Source organism: Zootoca vivipara, chromosome Z2 (assembly GCF_965207765.1).
Source record: "Zootoca vivipara chromosome Z2, rZooViv2.hap1.1, whole genome shotgun sequence".
NCBI lineage: Eukaryota > Metazoa > Chordata > Lepidosauria > Squamata > Lacertidae > Zootoca > Zootoca vivipara.
Genome location: NC_142585.1, coordinates 700,580 through 723,285, shown reverse-complemented (window position 1 = coordinate 723,285; position 22,706 = coordinate 700,580). Strand labels below are relative to the sequence as shown.

Genomic DNA, 22,706 nt, shown 5'->3' with positions numbered 1-22,706 from the left:
AGGTACTATTTCTGGGTTAGCGGAGTCTGTAACCTGAAGCGTCTGTAACCCGAGATACCACTATAGATTGCTTGTTAATTTCATTTACCTGTTTCCAGGAAAGCAGAGGAGCAGCTTAGGCACTTCCTGATCCCTCAGTGCCGACACTTTCAGAAGCCTTTGTTACCATGCGCCACTCCTCCTTTCCTGAATCTACTTTGCATTTTACTTAGATCTCTAAGATCTGGATCAAGGTACAAGAGACACACACTTAAGGGCATGGTGCCTCTCAGCACTTGCTGGGTTAAAAACAGGGTTTTGTTCTGAGCACCAGGACTGAGCAAAGGCCACTGTATTTATTATTATTATTATTATTATTATTATTATTATTATTATTATTATTATTATTATTTCTACTATCCGGCTGGGTTTCTCCAACCCCTCTGGACAGCCTTCAACAGAACATTAAAAATTTCCACACAAAAATCCTTTTCCTTTTCCCCCAAGGTCTCTTTGCTAGTCTCATTTTGAGTGGAGGGCACTAATTTTGTGGTTGATATTGTTAGAACAATTAGGAGTCAAAAATCCTTGCAAATCACCCAGACCTCTACAAGTGGAGCCTGATCTGCTGACGCCTATGGTATATCTTTGCAGTCAAGATTATGGGAGCATTAATTCAGAATTACTTTAACAACAAGAGCAAAGAGGCATACGCATACTGGCTAAGCACCCTGGAACCTGCCATTCCCAGAGGAGGAAATGCATCAATGGGAGGTGTGCAAAGAATCCTGGGAGCTGCAGCTTACCCCTCAGAACTACGGTTCCCAGCACCTTCGACAAACTACAATTCCCAGGATTCCTTGGGTTTAGGTGGAATTCATGTGCCTTAAATGTATATGGCATGTTTGTGCACAGCCATACACAAGGATAAGGAGGGGTGAAAAGCACAGCTTCTCACGTCAGCAAGGCTGGAGAGGCAGAGAAGCCCAGTAATTTCAGGATGGAGATGGGGAAACATCCAGGCTCTTTCCAAATCCTTCCCCGACACACTCCACATACTTGGCAAACGCAGAACTGGGTGCTGGAAAGATGCCGGTCTCTTACCCTCGGAGTGGTGTGACAGCGTGAGCAGGCTAACGCAGGAGGCACCAATGCCCGAACCGAAGACAGTGATGCGCAAGGGGTCACCGCCAAAGAAGGCGATGTTTTCGCTGATCCAACGCAGAGCCTGGATCTGGTCCAGCAACCCATAGTTGCCCTTGGCAGCCTGGTCCCCGGTGCTCAGGAATCCTGCAGGCAAGATGATAGTAGTGAAATGGGCAGCACTGGCCCCAAGGCAATTCTCGCCTGCCCTCGCCCCTCATGCTATGCACTACAAAGGGCAAAGGCCACTGCCATGGGTCCCAGTTTCTCAGCTGCGACTGACCCCTTCCCTCCATCCCCTCTCAATATTGCAGAGATCCCCCATTTCCCATACTCTGCACACACCGTGCATTTGAAGCACACCTCCTCACCCTGGCCCAAAGAATCTTGGGGATTTGTCATTTACCCCCACAGAACTGCTATTCTCAGCATGCCTAACAAACTATGGTGTTACTGGGATTCCTTTAGGTGGCGGTGGAGATAATGTGCTTCAAATATATGGTGCATACACAGCCAAGACCAAATGGGTGTAGTCTGCTCTGCATGTGGCTGTGGCTCCTTTGGTATCTGCCTGTGGCGTACAGCTATTTTTGAGGGCTTGCCTCAAGAACGAGCCACCATATTTTGGGTGAAGTGATGGTTCGTGTTTGTGTGGGTGTTGGGTCAAAACAAGTCAGCCTCTGTGAGAGGGGGCAGCTAGCAGCAGGGAAAGGAGACCCTTGTCTGGGGTCAAGACGTCCTTTATTCCCTCACAGCTGACCCAGGCCCCCTCTGCCATCTTGGGCCTGCTGAGGGAATCTAAGGCCTCTAGGACTTAACTAGGTCAGAGCCTTTCCGTACTTTGGCGCATTGAACAAAGCAGTTAGCCTATTGGGGGAATTTTCATCTGGTTCCTTTTGGATGCTTTTTTTTAAATAAAGCAATTGATATATTTTATAGACATACTTTCCTGCAAGCCACTTTTGGGCAACATTTAGAAAAGCAGCTTTTGGACACTAGTGAGTCAAGTGGGATGTTTTACTTTTTCGTGTATACACACACACACACACACACACACACACACACACACACACACACACACACAGTGGTACCTCTGGTTAAGAACTTAATTCGTTCCGGAAGTCCGTTCTTAACCTGAAACTGTTCTTAACCTGAAGCACCACTTTAGCTAATGGGGCCTCCTGCTGCTGCTGCGCCGCTGGAGCACGATTTCTGTTCGCATCCTGAAGCAAAGTTCTTAACTCGAGGTACTATTTCTGGGTTAGCAGAGTTTGTAACCTGAAGCGTTTGTAACCTGAGGTACCAGCCAATGAATCATAATGAGCTAGGTGGGGTTAGTCCTTCTCCCCCGATTTTGCGGTAGATATTTCCTTTGGTTCCTGGCCCAGGCCTTCCCTCCCCATGCTGTGTGATTCTTGTTTTATTTATTTATTAATTAATTATATACGATATATATCTTAAGAGCAAATGTCTCTAACAAACATTAATTTGCCATTAGGTTGCCAAATGCACAAGTTGACCCTAGAGCTCCTGCTTAGTAGGGCTGCCAACTTACTAAAATCTTCTTCTAAAGTGGCAAATGTATCTTATTTCCAGACAGTGCCCCAGATTACCACACAGGCACCCACAAAATCAGAGATGTAGTTGCCATGAACAGTGGCCACGGTCCCTCCGTCTTCTGGTGCAGAAGAAACAGGTCCTTGGGTAGGGACTTGTTAGGGAGAGTGGCTTGTTTGTTTTTTTGTAGGGCAGACTGAGCTCCAGCGTACAGTGAGCAAGACTCCCTTCGGGAAAAGGTAAGGCCCATATTCAGAACGCAAAGGAACATGGAAGCCGCCTCAGGTCCCCCAAAAGGTCTAGCAATGTTGCCTTTTTAGCGATCACCCATTGCCAGTCCATTTCCAGAGGAGGCTTGGCTGCACCCCAGCGCTGGGGACATAGAATACTCCCTCTGGTGCAGCTCCTTAGTGGGGCTTGCCAGGCCCTGCAGGAGGGAGGAGGCGAGTAAACACGTTTATTCAATATTTAACCGCAGATCAATATTTGCTCTGTGCTGTGCCAGGATGTGTAAATGAGAAAGAATTCCCAAGCAAGGGACCTAACGCCCTTCTGCACAGCTGGCCAGCCACTGCCACAGCTTCTAGCTTGGAGAGAAATGTTGCCTGTAGAGAAATGCCCCCACGCCAGCTATACAGCAGGTATGGGGCAGGGGACCTCCCCCCCCACCTTCTCAACATGCCTTCGGCATGTAGGTGGAGCAGTTGGGGGAGGGGATGGAAGAAGGCGAGAGGGTCCCCTGTCAAGGAAACAGCATTGGGGAAATGTCTGTGCCCCTCAAACATTTGGAATAAACCCCTGGTCAGACATGCCCTTCCCACCCTGCACAGATACATACACTGCTAGCAGGTGATCGTGTATTTATTAGTATCGAGGTTGCAAAATTTGCTCTGGCTGTTAGAAAATTAAGGGCGAGGCATTAGAAACAAACCAACCTAGAAGTGCGGGTGGGATGTTCTTTTGCTCCATCATGCACTAATTTATATGATGTCCCTTTTGTTCTGGAGAGGAAGTCTTATTTTAATTCTGCCCCCCCCCCCGTTCTTTTCCTTATTCCATCTGATGAAATGTTCCTGGTGCAATGTGTTAAAACTGACTATATTTCTGTGGGTATCGGACTGCGGCAGCCTAAGTCTCTAAGCGATAAAAGGTTCAGTTCAATTCACCAGGCCAGGTCCTGGGGTGGGGGTGGGGTCAGCATGAAGCATGGCATTTGGGAGGAAGGGGTGGCTACTGAGAAGAAGGTGGGTTTGACCAGTCTTGCTTGTATCCAGGCAGCAGCTCCATGCAGAGCAGAACAGGACACCCCCTTCCTCATCCTTGCAAAGTTTGCTCCTAACATGGAAAGGAGCCTACAAGGATGTGATGGAGATAGGCAAGGACAACTTGCTGAATGGCTGCGGTTGTGGCCATCCACCAATGTGGCTCTCACGGTGTCAAAAGAAGCCACAAGGAAACCAGCATGCCTTTGGTGCAGCAGGGAAGTTGGGTCACCCAGATCCTGACCCACTCTGGTCTTGAAGGCACAGGCCGAAGCACCTAGATGCTCATGGCCTACTGCAGCACCTCTTTCCCCACTGCCCCCCACAGCACCTCTGCCCCCCCTGCGAAGCGGGCCCATTGGATCCATACCCAGCACTCCCACACGGTAGTTGAGGGTGATGACGATGACATTGCCGTAGCTGGCCAGCACGCTGCCGTCAATCATGTTGCCTGTGCCTTCCATGTATGAGCCGCCATGGATGTACACCATCACCGGCTTGGCCCCACTGTCTCGGATGTCTGCAAGGGGGAGAAGCTAGAGACAGGAGTCCGACAGAACCACCTCCTCACTTCCAGCCTCATTGAGCCAATGCGGGGGGGGGGAGCCCAATGCTCCTGGCACAGGGGTGTGGGGAAAGAGACCCAGCCCACCCACCTGCATCCAGAGAGACCCTGGGCTGATGCTCAGCCCAATGACTTTTCCAGCAAGGCAGCCAGCATGAGGAAACCCTGAGGACTTGGCAGGACGCACAGCTCGGTTGAGTCTCAAAATGCTGCACTTCCAAAGCCAGACCCAGGATGGAATAGGGCCAGTGGCGGTCAGCGCAGGACCAGCGTTCCACCTTGCGAATAAACCATTGTGGTTTGCATTGCCTCCTCTGGGAGGGGGCATGGGGAGCCAGGAAGGGAAATGGGCAGCCCGTATACCCCCCCCCCATTTAAGTGTGATAAGAGAGTGATTTGAAAGGTGGGATGATTGGGCCCAATAAGGTCTCAGGGCCAGAGGGAGAGGACAGAAAGCAAACATCACCTCTTTGCTCTGCCAGGGAACCAGCCCTTTCCACAGATGCTGCCAGAAAAGGCTTGCACCAGAGTGATCCCACCTTGCTCAGTCTCCATCCCCCCCTTCTCGGTGTGGGTGTTGCTCCTTAAAGACAACACATCCATCACAAGCAAGCTTTGTACTGGGAAGAGGCTTGGGAATGACTCCTCCCAAAGAGCCCACCCATTCTGCTCTCATGGCCCCATTGCATCCACAACAGCTGTGCCTGACCCAGCTTCACAGAGCCAGACTCTACACCTGCCAACATGCATAGATCAAAGCGTCCTAACAGGGAGGCCTACATTGTGCAGGGCACACCAGGCATGGACAGACGGGGTGGGGGAGCTTTCTTTGAAATCCAATTGAGAGACGATGCAATTGACTGAAGGAAGCCCTGTTCTCAGTAGCCACCTGTCCCCCCAAATAACAGCTCAGTGAGGACCCCTGTGGTTATATCGATGTGCTTATTGCTGACGTTCTCAGCACAGCCATGAGGCAGCGGCCTCGGCAGAGGAGGGGAGAGCAGCACACGGACTCAGAAAGAAGTGCACCGCCTAATTTAGTCTTTGTGTGGTAGAGGTCCCTGCATATGACTTTGGCCCAAACAAACTGGGGGGGGGGGGGGCTTGCAGCCAAAGCAGGTGAAGGCCAGAAGCAGAAAGGTAGCAAACAAGACAAAAAGGACAAAGCTTCAGCAGTGGCTCTTGAAGAGTCCAGACCTCTGGTAGCTTCCAACACTCCATCCGGAGACTCGTGGTCAAATCCTGCCACAAAAAACCAAACCGAGGCCAAGAGGTTGAGGTTGAGGGCTGGCCCTGGAGCAGCATCCTTGAGAATCCACTAGGAAGATGGCGAGAATGCAGGAAACAGCCTTATCCTGAGCCAAGCCACTGGTTCCACCCTGACTGGCAGCAGCTCTCAGGTTTCAGGCAAGGGTTTCTCCCAGACCCACCATGAGATGGTAAGGATTGAACCCGGGACCTTCTCCAGGCAAAGAGGACGCTGTGCCACCAAGTAATGGACCTCCAGCAGGAATTCACAACAAGCTCAAATGAAAGCTGATGGCCTTCTGAGCTCTGAAACAAGTTCAGGTTATGGAGCTCTCTGTGTTGTCTCCAGGACTGGCTAAGCTTTCGCCGAAGCTCTGGAGTCCTTCAGTGCAGAAGAGAGGGAAGGGGAAGAAAGAAGAGTGTTGGCTCCTGGAATGGCTCTCCCAGTCCAGTCCCTGTTTGCTTTCCACAGAAGCTGCCCACCATCATGGATGGCGAAGTTGCTCCATGGGGTTGGTGAAATGACTTATCACAGTGGTGTTTCATGAAGAACTCAGAATTTTGACCCCCTGCTGGGGGGGAAAGGCAAGACTGATAATCAGCTTCCAACATGGGTACAGCTGGGTGGAGGTCAAGTTCATCTGTCTGAAGTAAAGCCACAGGTCCTTGTCAGCAGTGGGCATGATATCAATGCCTGCCCACCCACCCACTTGCCTCCAATATTCATTGCAACACCTCCCAAACCTTCCATGATGCAGAATGCTGTTCATGCCTGGTTTTCATTCTGCTGCTTTCTGGGGATTACAGAAAGCTGATGCCTCAGTACCCTGATTGGGGTTGTGGAAACAGTTGGGAAGTTACCACCTAGAAGGAAACACATAATGCTCCCTAAAGCATTATGAACCCAGATGGGAGGAAAGCCAGGAGAGGCGCCTGGAAAATGGTTGAACGTCTCTTGACATTTGCAGCGTACCCAAAGAGTGAACCAATACAATGGGGCTTACAGTGTGTCCCCAACATGGTAGCTGCTTTGTAAACTTTGGTGCCCATCAAGGAAGGCAAGCTTATCCCTTGATTTTGATTCAGGAGTGGTGGGTGGCAGGCATGAGTTACCATGTGCTCTTTCAAAGGACTACACCACAAGGTATCCAGTGGTATTCAACTTGAGCCTTCCAGATGCTGTGGATTTGAATTCCCACCAGTCCCAACCAGCAGAGCCAATGACCAGGCATTTTGGGAGTTGTCGTCCATAACACCTGGAGGGCACCACCCTGACTACAGTCTCCCAGACTGGCAACCATTCTGCAGTTATTGCACGGCATCTGGGGTAATGTCTGATGGCTACTTGCGGCTGTTGGTTCCAAGTTTAGTAGCTTCGGCTGTTGAAAGGTGGCTGCACACACACGCAATTAATTCATGAGTGATCTCTTCATTGCAATGAATCTGCCAGTGCCCCAAAGAGGTGCACATCTTGCCATTCAGGAGGGGGACCTGGGATGGCCTGCTGCAGTCTCTGGCGTCTCCATCATCCACTGCTTTTACCTGCCCTAAATACAGCCACTGCCTAAGGACAGCTTCATCCTCCACACCTGGGTGTGAGCATTCCATCTGCTGCAGAGTGATTTGACCTGGACCTTGGGCACACGAAGGTCTGTCCCCACCCCCACCCCACCCGATTCTGCATCTCCTGATTGCTTTGTCTGCCCTCTCGGCAACGGGATGGCTGCGTCCTCAGGATGCCTGCCTGGGTGCAAAAAAGAACAAGTCTCTTTTCAGCAATTTTTTTTAACAGTCATGTGGCAATGTCCTCCTGCCCCTGGCAGATGCACAGCCCCTTCTGACCAATGTGAGAGAGGCTGTTTGCTCCAGGTATAGTTGCTTTGGGAAAAGATGCTGGCAGGCACAGCTGAGTGGAAGGCTACTCTCCCTCCTTGGGGGGCGGGGGCAGGTGTCAAGTGTGTGAGAGAGAAACAGAGAGAAAGAGCCGTGAGAGACACACATTGCTGGTTGCAGGGTAGACAGAGGTTCCTCAGACCTGAGCCTTATCCTGCTACCACAATACATGTTCCCTGAAACAAGCCAGCAGGCAGCAGGCCTTTGGGAGACCAGACCTGCTCAGCAGGAAATCCAAAGGGGACACCTTTTTGTCCAGACAGGAGATCAGCGACAGCTGGTATGTAACATTTATCCCAGCTCACCATGCTACCCACATCGCCAAGTGAGACAATGTGGGGTTGGGGATGGGGGCAGTGAGCAGGCTCCCATAAGCAACCACACGCCCAGAGCTGGGTGCCCCTTCCATCTCCCTCCCTCCCTCCCTGCCCTGCCCACCCCCCTGGAAGAGGCCGAGGCTCAGAGAGCATCACCACCATGCCCCTCCCATGCAGCTGCTCAGCACAAGGAGACAGAAAGACACACACAAAAAAAGAAAAAACCAGCAGGGACTTCCTGGGATGGCAGCAAATGAGGAGCGCACATGAAAAGGAAAGCGTGAGAGAGAGAGAAAGAGCAGGTTCATGCAGCCACAGCCACCTGGTGCGCACACAAATACCTTCGTCTTCATCCCCGTCATTATCTGCTAAGTCCTCGCCCTGTTTCTTAGCGCTGGAGCCGCCTGGGGGGGGGACCAAACATGAAGGAGACAGAACCAAAAAAAGGGGTGGGGAACAAAGAGAAGGGTGGAGGGGAAAGGAAGAAAAACAAAAAAGGAAGAAAAAGAGAAACAAAAGAAAAAAGAAACAAAAAGAGAATTCAAAAATAGCATGATTGCAGAGAAGGTGGCATGTTACCTGGGTAGCGCTTGGGCTCCACACTAAAAAGCATATTTTTGCCCCCCACTCTCTCTGACCTCCAATAGCAGCACTGGGGGGGAGGAAGGCAGGGGCTGTCTGGAGCAGTTTTCCTTCCATTTCCAGGTGAGGCAAGAGGCTACTCACAGCAAGAGGAGAAGGGCAAGCAGGGACACCTTCTTTGGGGTGCCCACCTACCTACCTGTCCTCTTCCAGGCAGGGGATTCTGGAAGTCAGGCCCGAGGAAGGCATGGGAAGAGAGGGGTTGATAGAACCCATGGGGACCCTCCACACTGCGGCTTCAGGTCAAGTACCCACCTGTTCCCTTCCTTATCTCGGGGGGGGGGGGATAACTCCAGGACTGATGCCCGAGTTTTGGGAGGTACCAGTTCTCTTGGAAAAGTCAACAACCCTCAAGAGATAGGAGGGGAGGTTGTGGGGGAAGGAGAGAGAACTGCCACAGGTGCCTTTGCTTGGGGAGGCAGCAGTGTTGGGTGGATTTATAGGCAGCAGCATACATGGTCAGCATATGCCCTGTGATCAGACTCAAGAGTCACCGGTTGCTTGCACGTGGGTGCCAGTGAAGAAGAAGGCCCTCACTTGCCCATTGCCAACCACACTGTACATGCATGATTCCAGTGTGTGTTTGTGGGAGGGAGGGGAGGAAGAGGTGTGTGTGTGCACATTGGTGTGAGCATGCTCACATGCATGTGACAGAGGCTGGTGGGGCAGTGGGAAGTCCTAGCAAGGGACAGAGAGGAGCACCCCATCTTCCCTAGGTTCCTGGGGATAATCTCATCTGACCAATAACTTGGTTGCTCATGGCAGTTGAGCCTTCTATGAACATATGAAGCTTCCTTGGAGTGTTGATGCACCAAGCCCAATATACCACCTACTCAGACTGGCAGCAGCTCTCCAGGGTATCAGGCACAGGGGGAGGTCTTTCCTGTCCACTTGCTTGATCTTTTCTACTGCAGTTGCCAAAGACTGGGAATTTCTGCATGCAATGCATAGATACAATATTCGCCACAGGGAGGGCTCATTTAACTTTCCATCACTTTGCGGGGTGGTGTTGTGGAGGAGGCAGGCAGATTGCTACTATAGGAGAACTGCAGAAAGGTAGTTCAGCAAGTCACTTCTTCACCTGGCCAATCACGGGATGGCTCCTAGCAAGTTCACACACATGGCACCACGGAAGCCTTTTATTCTCTAATGCCTGAGCATTCTTCATGCACTCCAGAAAGCAGAAATGAGTCACTTGCTGAATCAAAGACATGTATTCTAGTATGAATAGCCCTTTCATTAAAAAAAACCAAAAAACACCCCTAAAATTTCCCTTATTTTTCACTTCCCTTGAGAACCCACCCTCCAGAAAGCCACCTAGCACAGACTAACTTTCTAGTTTCCCTTGTCTGAGGCCAGCTTGGTTTTCCAAATGTAGGCAGCCAAGGGCTCTTTGCCTTGCAGGCCCATCACTGGCATGGCTGTCAGGAGACAGCTAGGAACAGAAACTTGGCTGTGTTCATCTTAAAAGTTATTGCTTGTTGGAAAACAGGCAAGCCAAAGGATATGCAGAGAGGGAGCCACGGGCTCAGGGAGCAGCCACAAGCAAAGACAGGCCAGCATATTTTTACCCAGAAGAACTAGGTTACCAGTTCAGTTTGCAGGACCCATTATACTGCTCCCCACCACTGCCTCTGGAAGACAGAAAACCCTGACCTTAACCATCCACACAAGAGCGCAGGCCAACAGCCCCAGCCACCTAGCCCCATGTCGCAGAAGCAATGAGTGACTTTTGTCCATTTGTTTCTCCCAGTTTTCATTTTTGCAATGTTCAGTGAATTGGTATTTCCACATCAGTTTGCAAAAATCTTTGGGAAAGAAGTCCTCATTTATCCTAATGTAAAGATTTTTGCAAGCAGTTTTTCTCAATGCAACGTATTTCTGCATGCTATTTCCAGAAATTTAATGCAGACTTGCCCTTAGTTTCTGCTTCCTTCTGCACCTTTCTTTTGGCTGGAGAACTGCATTTCAATATTTGGAAAAGCACAGACTCTGGAGTATAGCAGTCTTTGGTTTGTATAGCATCTTGGGAAGTATGAAGTACACAGGTTTGCTTTACAGTGTGAACCAAACTGAATTTATCCCCTCCATTTCTACTCTGCACAGGTGTCACTGTGACTGAGCCACACTTCTCTGCTCAGAGGGGATCACCTGCCTACAGACTTTGCAGCAAACCATTCTGATTTTCCAGGCTGCAGGAAAGCTAGCGGCAGAAAAAAAGGGGCTACAGTTTAACTAGTGACCCTGGGCACCACCATCTCTCTCTGGTCAGCTGCAACACAAATGGGCTCCCAATGCCCACCCCCACCCTGGCAATCTGAAACACATGCACCACCGTGCAAGGGAATCTGCACAGAAAAGCATGAGGCAGGGAGGTAAGAAATACCCTGCAACTCTGGGGGGCAGGAGATAGGCTGGGGCCAGAACAAAGCCTTGCCTGGACTGAACAAAGCTCCCCTGTCTGCAGCCGCAGCTCGGATTCCAGGCCTGCTCTGTTGCCATGGAAACCAAGGCAGAAAGAGACTGCATTTCCCATCAAGGAGCACCAGAGTCCCTCCCACCTTCTGCTCGCTCCTATAGGGACCTCCATCCTGCCAGGGCTGGGCACAACATCTACCTGTTTCCCCTCCTGTTGGCACCCCCCCTTCCCTCAAAAGGAGTGGAATTTTGGAGCCAGAGGAATCCACAGGAGGTGGCAGCGTCTTGTTCCCGCCACCACTCCTCTCCCCGCATCTCTGCTTGCCGCATGCAGGACATGGCAGCCTTTGGGGACCCCGAAGGCCTAGACAATGTACTGCATCATTCCCAAGGCCCGCTGCTGGCAGCAGAGAGAGAAAGGCACACTCACACACCAGGAGACCAGTCTCTGCTGATGGGCTGGGGCTGCTGCTGCTGCTGCTGCTGCCACCCCGGAGAGCCAGGCAGAGATGGGAGAGGAAGCTTAGGCTGCACCAGGCAAAGGAGACAGGCATGCAGGGGTGAAGGAGGGTAGACAAAAACCAGGGGCATCAGCCAAAACTTCCCATGGCATCTTCAGCAACAAAGTGGCCCAGAAAAACTGCCCTTTTATTTGCAACTGCAGTCAAGAGTTGTAAAGGACATGCCTCCCTGTTGTGCTCCAGCATGGGGGCCTGAGGAATGGCTCATTGCCCCACTGCCCTGAACTGCCTCTGTGTGCGCAGGCACATGTTTCCAGCAGAGGGTACGCACCCTCCTAAGTACAGTGGTGCCTCACAAGACGAAATTAATTTGTTCCGCGAGTTGTTTTGTATTGCAAAAAAAATTGTCTTGCGGTTTTCCAATTTAAACAAAGCAAAGCAAAAAAAAGCAAAAAAAATTCGTCTTGCAAAGCATGGCCATAGAAAAATTTGTCTTGTGAGTCAACAAAAAGATCACAAAATGCTTTCATCTTGCGAGTTTTTTGTTGTGTGAGGCATTCGTCTTGCGAGGTACCACTGTACTTGCCAGCCCAGTCCTGAAAGAGGGTGGGGGGGGAATGGTGCCACCCCAGAGCCCTGGGCACCTCATTGGCTAGGTGAGTTCCTTTCTCCCAGAGAGGGTGGGTGAGGAACAAGTAAAAACGATCCCAGTCATTAGAACATAACAGATCTCTCCACTTACAATCAGAATCAGAAGCACGAGTGTTTGTGTTTGAATGGAAGTGTGCAAGGCTAAACTACTTGAAATGACCGTCTTGGTTCCTTTGTTTGTGAATGGTACACAATGGTGAGGCCCTCAACTTGAAATATCACCACACAGGAGCAAAAACTAAGCAGTTCATCAAAATGGTACAGAATCAGGGTTCATTCCAGTTTGCAGACTGATACGCAAGACTTGCGTTTCTCTTCAATGATTTGAAGGTGGTTGTTGTTTCGAGTTAACTTTTGCAGAGTAGCCAGGATGTAAGGACTGACAGCAAGGGACACATGCAGCCTGCTTTAGCCAAAGCCTTCTAAACCAGAGGCAAGCAAAATGCAGTATCTCATCTTGAAGAACAGTAAAGGCTGCTGCCAGTGGAATGAAGGGTTTAACACTTTCTCCCTGCATTGCAGTCCTGATCAGAAACGCCCCTCCCACAAGCTGCTGCCCAGGGCCACATTATTCCTGTAAAACAGAGAAGGACATAGACTCCAAAGTGGCAGTCAAGGGACACGGCCTCATGGATAACACCAGCTTCAGAGTCAAGTTTCTGCCCTCCCGGCACCAAAACCTCCAATGCAATTCTACTTCAGCATTAGTCAACAGAAAAGTTAACATTTCTGCAGCTGAGCAACCCTCATCTCTTTCTCTCATTGGACTTCCTCTCAACAGACCTATAATCTCAGAACCAAAGAAGTGTAGAGTTGGAAGGGGCCCCCAAGGGTTATCTCATCCAGCCCTCTGCAATGGAGGAATCAAATAATCCCTGACAGATGGCCATCCAACCGCTGTTTAAAAACCTCCAATGAAGGAGAGACCACTGGCTTCCAAGGGAGTTGGTGCAACTGTCAAACAGCTCTTACAAGCTCATTCTAGTGAGTCTTTGAGCAAATCTGCAAAGTTTGTTTCCTAAGCTTGGCAAACTTTGAGGATAGCAACCTGCTCCCTCCTCCACCTTTCCCTTCAAATCTTGCCATAAAACTCACCTTTTCTGCAAAGTCTTCAAGCACAATCTCATTGTTCCCATCCTAGGCTGAGTAAACAGACTCTCACATCCACAGTGTACATTTAAAGCACTCTTCAACAACTTTAACAGCCCTGGCTTCCCCCAAAGAATCCCAGGAACTGTGGTTTGTTGAAGGTGCTGGGAACTGTAGCTCTGCAAGGGGTCTCTCAATAACCCTTGGCACGCTTAGAAAACTACAGTTCTCAGGATTCTTTGGGGGAAGCCATAACTGTTTAAAGTGATATCATAGTGCTTCAAATGTAACCTTGAAATATATGTTCATTTCCCCACTTTAACCCATGCTCCCTTCCCCTGTTGCTTCTTTGCTGAATATTACGACCACATCCTCCCTTGGGAAAGTGACCTGTTCTCCTATCCTTCATGATGCACCATGCAAGTTCATTGTGCTGCAACAAAAACGAAGTGCACTTACATGCAGTTTGGGGGACTTTGACAACCTCCCAAGTGGTTTTCCCCTCTTCCCCCACCCCAGGTGCTTTAGGTCTCTTGCCATGCATAGAAGGATATGAACACAGGACATTTCGAGGGGACTTCATTAGCTGTGGGGCTTCTACATTGACACCTCAGGGACTCGGTTGAGGAATAATGGACAATATATCCTGACAATATTTTTACTGTTGCATTATCCATCTGGAAGCTGCCGCTTCATTGCTAAAGCTGGGCCAAATGCTTGTCAAGGAAGAAGGGAACAGGGTGTGCAGGCCATTCTGGCTCTTTGTGGATCTCTGCCGATTTGGCAAGTGCTTGGAGGACCAGAGATCACTCTGAGGGGCAGTGCTGGGAGCCTCTCCAGGCAGAGCTGGATCTCCCCTCCCTCCCTGCCAGCCAGCCTTTCCTTGCCCACTTCTGCACACCTGGAGCTAACAGGCCCGGCCAAGGAGCTTCAGGAGGTGGGCCAGAGCTTTGAAGTGGCTATGACAATGTGCCAGTGCTGGCCCCTTGAGAAACAGCCTTGGTGCCCAGAGAGATGCTGTCTGAATAGCTGGGGCAGGCAGAAGCTGGCAAAGCAAAGTGAAGAGTCCAAAGAGGACCAGGGCAGGGTGAGGAATGGGAGCAAAGGCAGCTTGCCTCGTAAAGTACCAGCTGAGGAAGAGAAGGCCAAGCTCACCATGGCTCAGGTCAGGACCCCAACCTCTCAGAGGAGATGCACACGCTGCCTTGCCCATCTCTGCTATGGCAGGAAGGAGGGGAGATAAGGAGGAAACCCCCCCCCCAAAGTGAGGCGTGTTGAGAGGAGGGTCTCTTGGGGGAGCATGTGAAAGAGAGGAAAGGCAGGGAGGGGGTTGCAGCTGGGTGCCCAGGTGTGTTTGGCAGCACAGCCAACAAATAAACTGGGGGGGGGCAGCAGCTCTACATAGGATGCAATGCCAGGACAGAGATGGCACACGCAACAAGGTGGTTCCTATGGCAACCAAAGCCAGTCACGTCCCCCCAGCCGCACACCCAATATACAAAGCTTGGTGCCTGGGCAGGAAAGGGGGGGGATGTCAGTGGAGGGGAACAGACTCCATTTTGTCTGGCCAAATGTCAAGCCCCCTCTCTGCATTTCTGCTACGCTGCCCACCCACCCCCATGCATGACATTCCTGGTCTGCTGCTGGAGAAGCAGCAGCATGGTTTTTGCCGGAGACGGATGCTGTTGGGTGTTTCTCACAGTTCTGCCAGTGGGGAGGGCAAAGGGAACCCCCATATCTGAAGGCCCCTCCCTTCCCCAGATGACAGGCAGCCCACACCTATAGGGCAGCTTTGCAGCACTAGGAAGACCAGCCCTGATCAGAGTGGGAACGGCAAAGGGAGAGAGTGGGGTGTTCCAAGGGGGGATGCCTCCCTCCCAAGAGGAGGTGGACAGACAGAAAGATAGACAGATCCCCTCCCCTGTGAGCTCCGGAGGAGGGCCCTCCCCTTCCCTCCCAGAGAATGAGGGGGGGGACGCTACAGTGGCATGGGGCAGGCCAGGCGCCCCCTCGCGCTCACTCCCTCTCTCTTGCCTCTCTCTGCGCCCCTCTTGCCAACCCCGCCCCCCCCGGCTCGCTACCTACCTCCTTTCCTACATATTTTCTTGTTGGGTTTTCGGGCGCATTCCTTGGAAATCCGTTTTACTGTAAAATGAATAAAAGACTACAAAATAACAGGAGGCTCCAGCGGACGGTGCAGGCATGCAATCCAGCCTCATTGTAACCCCACCGGTCCCCCACCACCCGCACCCTGTCCCCCCTCCGCCCGCAGCCTTCCCCCCTCCCACCCTTGGGACTGACCGCAGGAGGAAGGAGAGGGGGAAATTCAGGGTGGGGGTTGCTGCTGCTCTAGGAGAAAAACTCTGGAGCCAATAAAAAGTGAGCTGGGAGGGGGGAAGAGAGGAGGGCACACTAAGCAAGAAGCTGCCACCTCACCCCGGGGGGAGGGGAAAGGGGTCACCAGCCCTCCCCAGTGCTGCTCTGTACAGACAAAAGTCCCACCCCACCCCTGCCCTGCCTCCCCCAACATCTCTATGGCTGGGCTTCCCCTTCCCTTGTGGTGAGGCTGAAAAAAGGTCCTTTCCATGCTGTGCTACTTACGGTTCGAAGAAGGAGAACCCCCTGGAAAGGAAGGGTTAAAGGAGAAGGGCACCCAGCCTCACCACAAAGGGCCAGGTCCCCTTGCACTCCCCCCCCCCCAATGCAAGCCCTTGTCACTAACAGTGGCACCAGAGAGAGAGGGAAGCCCTGTAACTCAGCCTTGGTTTCTGGGGAGTTTCAGAAGCAATGCTGTCCCAGCAAGAAAGAGAGAGAAAGTAGGAAAGGGAAGAAAGGGAGAAAACGAGAGACAGTCCCTACTCCCCACCCTCTGCAGAATAACAGCACATGAAACCTCAGGAAAGGGGGGGGCAGAGAAAGAGAGAAAGAGAAAGAGAACAGGAAGGAGGGAAGGACAACCCCAAACCAAACTCAGGGCCGAACCTGGCCGCCTGGGAACCAGCCACTTGCCATGAAGATCTGCAGTCAGCCAGAGAGTTTTCTTTGTTTTTGTTTTGTTGTTGTTGTTGCAACACAAGAGAGGAGGCCGTGATGAGGGTGAGGATGCCATGGCAGGAAAGGGGCATGATGGGCAGAGGCACAGCACGTATGAGACAGAGAGAAAAGAGTGTACGCGGAAGAGAGAGAGAGGGGGAACAGGGAGAAAAAAATGTCAGCCAGGAAGGCACAATGCAAGCAGCGTGGGCAGAGAGAAGCATCTCCACAAACAGACAGACATGCTGGGCGGCCGAGGAGGGAGGAGCAGGAAGGGAAGGGGGTCAACGCTGGCATGCTGCAACCGCATGAGACCAACCACCGAGAAACAGAGAGCCGCCGCGTCTCCTGGAGGCAACCCCGCTGGGGACTCACCATCCTCGGTGGGGATATAGATGTTGAGGTACAGGCAGTCCTCATTGGGGTCCTGGATGTAAGTGGCTACAATGTCCAGGTTCGAGGTGAACCAGATGGGCAGCATGATCTCGGGGACGGCCGTGTGGATGTTCTGCGGACACACTGGGGAGAAGTGTGTGGCGTTGCGGATACCTGACCAGGAGGGGGGCGGCTCGGGGGGCATGAACCGCTTCTCCCCGGTGGGTGGGGCTGCGTAGGGGACCCCCAGGTACTGGTCCACGGGACCCAGGATCTCGCTAGGCAGGGGCACCCGCACGCCCCGCAGCTTCCCATAGTGCGTGTTGACGGTGGGAGAGTACGCCTGGCTCTCCATCTGCACCACGGCCGAGGCGAAGCTGAGGATCCACAGCGCCAGGCGGGCCTCCCAGCCGGTGGCAACTTCGGTCACTTGCAGAAAGGGGGAAAGGAGCGGTGGGCCTCGGAGGAGTGACCACCACATGGTCTGAGGAGGGCAACACCGGAAGCCAGGCCTCAAGCAGATTCTTGGGGCTCACAGAACCCCCATGGCAGAGAGGGAAGGTCTTCTGAGAGGGGGTGGGGGTGCGTCGTCCAGAAGCGAGGCAGAGCAAGGCAGGTGGCAGCCAGCGGGTTCGTCTTCAGAGTCCTCGGTGTGCCCACAACAACCTCTCCCTTTTGGCAGGTACTGCAGCTCCTCCGGTGCCGATGGTTCTGCGAGGAAGAAGAAGAGGACACACAGGAGTTCAATAGCCACGGCCTCGTTGTGGGTGACATCGGGCACTAAACATGCACTATATTCCAGCATATTTATAGAACTCGCAGCTCAAATACAATGCAGATATTAACTGTTAGGGGGAAATAAGTAAAACAGGGTAAGCTGCCATGTGAATGCAGCCTAAGATGCATTCTTGCTGATGATATCCCCAATCATTATACATTGCAGCGATGCCAACCTATCAGGAGGTCCATGCGCTACAATGAAAGAATTGGGACTTTAGCCTGGTGGCACCTAACCTTTGGATCTACTGGCTGCTTCATATCAGACAGGCACCAGACCCCCTCTACTGTCTTTTTTGCACCCTAAAGACTTCCCTTTTTTCAACAAGCCTTTTAAGTGGAGGCCCGTATCCTAGTCTGCAACCACATTGGACTTTAAATGGCTTGTGTTTTTATTGTTGATGTTTTTATTGATTCTTCTATAAATTTTTTTAAAATTGTTAATCACTTTACAGAATCGTAAGAGTTGGAAGGGACCTCTCCCGAGGGTCATCTGCTCCAACCCCCTGCAATGCAGGGATCAGCTAGATCATACATGACAGGTGGCCAGCTGATATCTGCTTTGAGATAAACGAAATGGAACGAGATAAATAAGCAATGATAATGTATAGGTTCCAGGTTGTGTGGTGAGCAACCTTTCAGATAAACAAACACCACATGCCCCTCCCAAGGAGTATGCCCCCAGCTCCCTCCGCCTACTGAGTGGAAAGGGCAGGGCAAGTCTGCTCAGGGCAGCAGAGGTGTAGTCCAAACAGGTTGGGCTGGTCAAGCAGAACTACCCCTGCAATGGCCGGAGACCACACTACTGCTTTGCCAGCCCAACCTGCCCAGGTGCCCTGAGAAGCCTACTGGGGGGCTGGCTGGACCTATATAACTGTTGCCCCAGGCTTGGATCCTTCATCTGAGCAACTTAGCTGTGAGAGCAGGTGCTGAGCCAGGGTAGAAAGCCTTCCTTTGTGGCTTCAAAGGAACAATCAGGAGGTTAAAATGAGCTCCTGGTTGTTCCTTTGCCGGTCTAGGGTGCACTCCCACCCACATATCAGCTGAAGGGCTATGGGAGGTCACAGAATTGCAAGGGGAAGCAGCTTCTCCCTCCCAGCATTGCTCCTTGAATTTCCAAGAAAGCCAGAGGCTTAAAGAGGTTCAGGCGTTGCTGTGCTTTCAAGCCCGCTTGCCAGGACTACAAAGTGCAGTGTGAGGCACTTTTGAAAGCATTTTGTAAATAGCACACTAATAGATCATTCAACACAGTTTGGCCCTAGCTAGTGGGAGAGACGGATTAGAATAAAAAAATAAGAAGGAAGGCAGGATTTAAATTTAAATCAGCCCTGAGCGCTCACTGGAAGGATAGATCGTGAAGCTGAGGCTCCAATACTTTGGCCACCTCATGAGAAGAGCAGACTCCCTGGAAAAGACCCTGACATTGGGAAAGATGGAGGGCACAAGGAGAAGGGGATGACAGAGGATGAGATGGTTGGACAGTGTTCTCGAAGCTACCAACATGAGTTTGACCAAACTGCGGGAGGCAATGCAAGACAGGAGTGCCTGGCGTGCTCTGGTCCATGGGGCCACGAAGAGTCGGACACGACTAAACAACATAGCGACAAACATCAAGGTAACAAGTGAGTTGAGCAGCTGGTTATGTGCAGCAGTAGGGCAAAGATGTGAAGGCAGTTTCTCCTCAAAGTGTCCTAACAATACCAACTGTGGGTGAATGGCAGAAGAAGTTGATAGAATATATGGAACTGTCTGAGTTGACGGGGAGACTTTGGGATCGGAGTGAAGAAGCAGCGGAAGAAGATTGGAAGAAATTTAAAATTTATTTGGAAAATAAGCACGTAATAGATTGACTCAATGGCAGTGAGGGAGATACAAGGAGGTTGTAGATAATACTAGGGTTTGAAAATATGTATTGTTAGAAGATAATGATATTTTAATTAAGAAGTAAGATACAGATTGAGGGCTTAAAGGAAAGATATAATAGATGAAGTAAAATGATAACATTGAAGTAAATTTAGAATTTATATAAGATTTAGAACTTACTAAATGTGAAATGCTAAGAAGCGCAGCAGGAGGTGGGAGAGGAAGTCAATAGATTAGAATGAAGGTTTATGAGTAAGAATTTTTGTTATGCATATTTTCTTTTTTTGTATTTTTTTGTATTTTGTATCTTATTTGTGTGTTTTGTATTTTCTTTTTGTGTTTGGTATTTTTTGTATGTTTTTGTTGTCTGAAAAAATTCTTCATAAATATATATTTTTTAAAAAACAAAGTGTCTTAACAAATCCCAGGCTTGCAGATAAATCAACCCAATAAGCTACAGAAACATATATGCAGGTAGAAAGTCAACAGGGGTGTGGGAGCTATAGTGACCTGTCTGCTGAACAGAAGTTGTGTGTGCTCAGTGCAATGAGCTTCAGGTCTTCAGGGAATGAGATTGTTCCTCCTGAGGCCACCAAGGGTGGCTGACCTTGAGAAGCTGAGAGGCAGAGAGGCTGTTGGGTGAGGCCTCTAGGGTTGTGATGGCTTGTGTCCTGCTCCCACAGTACGACAACTTCCTTGCTGCCATGGAGAACAAGCGTCTTGGTGAAGGAGAGCATCAACTCAGGTGAAGAAGTTATTATTCCTTAGCAGGGACTCATTCTTTGGGGAGGGGGAGCAAGTTGTTAGCCTCTCATGCCAAGGGTTATCCTCCAGAGGCTGGAGCTTTTCTAGTAATGGTAGGAGCCCACCGTTAGGGACACAGAGAGCTGTGTTTGTGATGGGTGTGCAGATTGCAACATAACAGGCCTGCCCTAGTTGTAGGTGTCATAGGTGATTTAAACAGCCTGGTGGATAGTGCCCAGGAGTAGTGTGTGGTCATGGTGCATGTTGGGGAGTTGTGGAAATGTTAGTTGTGCTGTCCAGGAAGCAAAGTATACACTAGTGGCCAAAATTGTGGAAACCTTTTTGGGAAAGTGTATTTCTGAGGTTTGATGGCTCATCAACACTACTTTTTTGGAGTAATACCATAAAATTATATATCAATGGAAAGATAATTTAATGAAGAATGTAATGCAGCAAAGTTTGTTCAATAATCTGTATTCTATCAAAAGATATAGCCAAATAACCAGAAAAGGGAAGCATAACTTGCTTAGGTTGATATGCAGTAGCTTTCCTTCATTTGAATGTAGCCAATGAGCATGAGTGTTTAGAGAGCCAACCAGGTGTTATGAGCCATCAAGCCTTGGAAATACATTTTCCGCAAAAGGTTTCCACAATTTTGGCCACTAGTGTAGGCTGCTAGGTGGGAGGTTGGTAGCCATAACCTTCAGGGTAGCTTTCTCAGAGTGCTTCTTGTGTTCACGTGCAGAACCAGCTAATAACAGGCACAGAGATGCAGTCTCAATGCATGGATGAGGTGGTGGCATCTAGGGAGTTAGGATTTGTTAAGTTACTGGGCAATGTGTTCAGATGAAATGGGCCTGTGCAAAAAAGATGGGCTCCACTTGAACCAGGACAGAGCCAGGCTGCTGTACTTAAAACCAATAGATTTTAAACTGATTGCGGAGGGAGGTTTGGAACAAATTATCCTCACCCACCCCCAGAATGAACATGAAAGGGTTGTGGTGCTTTTGAAGAGGTAGCGATGGCCACCAAATCCGATGGCTTTAAAACAAGGTCAGATAAGTCCATGGAGAATAAGGCTACCAGTGGCTGTTTGCCACAACAGCTATATGTTTTCCCTCTATCATCATAGGTGGTATGCTTCTGAATACCAGTGCTAGGATCCCAAGTGAGGAGAATGCCACTGTGCTCTGGTCCTGCTTGAAACCACTCTATCAGAATCTCGGCTAGAACAGAGTCAAGGAAGCTATTAGAGGTAAGAAGACTTCCTTCAGAAAATGGACATCTTACCCAAGAGAGAACAAAAGGAATGTGGAATTTGGCAAAAAGAAATGGAGACAGACAATAAGGGGTGCAAAGAAAGATTTCAAGGAGCATATGGCTAAAAATAAAGACCCACAACGTAAAAAAATTATTTAGACACGTTAGTAGCAGGAGACCAGCTAGAGAGGTGATTGGAACTTCGGATGACACGGGAGTGATAAAGAGTGCTGAAGGAGGAAAAGGAGATTTTAGAGAAGCCGAGTGAACTCTTTGCATCTGTCTCCACAGTGTAAAATGCACCCTTACTGACAAATTTGAAATTGACAAATCACTGGGTCGAGATGGTATTCACGCAAGAGTTATTTAAGAAATCAGATGTGAATTTGCTGAGCTTCTAACAAAACTTTGTAACGATCAGCTTCCGCACCTGAGAGAAGTGGCCCATTTAGCATCTGCTCTGGGAAACTGGTGGTATGCATTATTAAAGACAGAATAATAAAGCACATAGGACCACTCTCACTGACCTTTTAGAGTTCTTTGATAGCTTCAACAAGCGCATAGAGGCGATCCAGTCAACACTGTGTCCTCAGACTTTCAAAAAACCTTTGATACACTACCTCACCTAAGACTCCTGAGTAAGCTTAGCAGTCATGGGATAATAGAAGTCCTCTTATGGATCAGTAACTACTTAAGCAAAATGAAGCACAGAGCAGGAATAAATGGTCATTTCTCCTAATGGAGGGATGTAGAATGCCAAGTCCCCTAAGGATCAACATTGGGACCTGTGCTTTTTAACTTCTTCTAAATTATCCAGGGTTGGGGGTGAGCCATGAGATGGCATAAAAGTGGGCTGGATGGCCCTTGTGGTCTCTTCCAACTCTATGATTCTATGTGCTGATGATACCATATTGTTCAAAGAGGTGAGTTTTCTCTCTCTCTTGTTTCTTGTTTTAATAAAGGGATTGTGAGGAGCTCCAAAATGACCTCTCCAAACTGTGTTGGCAGCAATATGGTAAATGCAGTTCCATGTAAGCAAGGGTAAAATGGTGCACAATGGGGCAACACACACCCCCGCCCCCAAGTTGGAGCATAGTGTTGTACCTCCGCTTACATATCCCTCTGGATACATAAACTTCGGGGTGCGAATGCAGCAAACCTGGAAGTATTTTTCCAGGTTTCGCCCAGCACACATGCGCAGAAGCACTCTACATGCCGCAAGCATGGACAGAAGCGGTCCTCTGGTTGCGAATTCCTTGGGATGCAGCCAGACCTTCGGAATGGATCCCATTTGTAACCGGAGGTGTCACTGTCTTTGACCCCTCAATATTTGCTGGCAGGGGGCCAGCCCCCTTAATGTTGAGGGGGCAGAGGACAACAAATGCGGTTCAGTGGCTGACCCCTCCTGAGCACAAGAGAGGAAGCCCTG

The 22,706-nt window shown here is 50.1% G+C and overlaps 1 protein-coding gene across 7 annotated transcripts in view; it reads right to left on the bottom strand.

Moving 5' to 3' along the window:
• Positions 1-22,706, bottom strand: part of NLGN3 (neuroligin 3) — a 79,373-nt gene that overhangs the window by 26,462 nt on the left and 30,205 nt on the right. Inside the window, exons 2-6 of one of the 7 annotated variants that reach the window (XM_088664391.1) lie at positions 16,634-17,344; positions 15,311-15,370; positions 8,306-8,368; positions 4,312-4,461; positions 1,084-1,269 (exon numbers count right to left, since the gene is read on the bottom strand). In XM_088664391.1, coding sequence (XP_088520517.1) covers positions 1,084-1,269; positions 4,312-4,461; positions 8,306-8,368; positions 15,311-15,370; positions 16,634-17,114 — 940 coding nt within the window. In that variant the 5' untranslated portion in view covers positions 17,115-17,344. The remainder of the gene's footprint in view (positions 1-1,083; positions 1,270-4,311; positions 4,462-8,305; positions 8,369-15,310; positions 15,371-16,633; positions 17,345-22,706) is intronic. The other 6 variants (XM_088664392.1, XM_088664395.1, XM_088664393.1 and 3 more) reach the window with 6 other exon arrangements.